At 68.7% G+C, this 483-nt stretch overlaps 1 protein-coding gene across 1 annotated transcript in view; it reads right to left on the bottom strand.

The window, feature by feature from the left end:
* Positions 1-210, bottom strand: part of LOC104511443 (interferon-like) — a 651-nt gene extending 441 nt beyond the window's left edge. Inside the window, 1 exon segment of the mRNA XM_010154063.1 lies at positions 4-210. Within this exon segment, the coding sequence (XP_010152365.1) occupies positions 4-210 (207 nt within the window).
* Positions 211-483: the final 273 nt, after the last annotated feature.

Here is a 483-nt window from a genome sequence, read left to right as displayed (position 1 = left end):
TGCGGGGAAGAGTGGCGCCGGCGGGTGGTGGCAGGGCTGTGTTGGGCTGGGAGCCATGGCCTGGAGGAGCTGGAGGCTGTCCCAGGGGAAGGTGGCATGGTGGGGACGCAGGTGGTGGCAGCTGAGGGCGGTGGCGAGAGCCGGCAGGAGCAGCAGGAGCGTCGGGGCGCCGTGCCGCAGGCGGGTCTGTCGTGTGTTGGGTACAGCCATGGTGGGGCTGTGTGTGCTGCGTGGGTGGCGCTGGGCAGGAGCCTGGTCGGGCTGGTGGTGGGGAGGGTGGGCGCCGTGGCTGGAGTGCTGCCGGGTGGCCGGCTTGAAACTACAGGTCAGTCCTTTCTGCTTGCGGACAGTTTCCTCCTGGCTGCGGTTTTCAGTTTTGGCCGGTGGCTGCGGTGGTCGTGGGGAAGTGCGTTGGTGGGGTGGCCGTGCGTGGGGAGTGCAGTGACGTGTTGGGGTAGGTTGGCTGCAGTGCTGGAGGCAGTG

The sequence above is a fragment of the Eurypyga helias genome, unplaced genomic scaffold (assembly GCF_000690775.1).
Source record: "Eurypyga helias isolate BGI_N326 unplaced genomic scaffold, ASM69077v1 scaffold22946, whole genome shotgun sequence".
NCBI lineage: Eukaryota > Metazoa > Chordata > Aves > Eurypygiformes > Eurypygidae > Eurypyga > Eurypyga helias.
The sequence above is the reverse complement of the archived record's forward strand: the minus strand, read 5'-3'. Positions and strand labels throughout refer to the sequence as shown.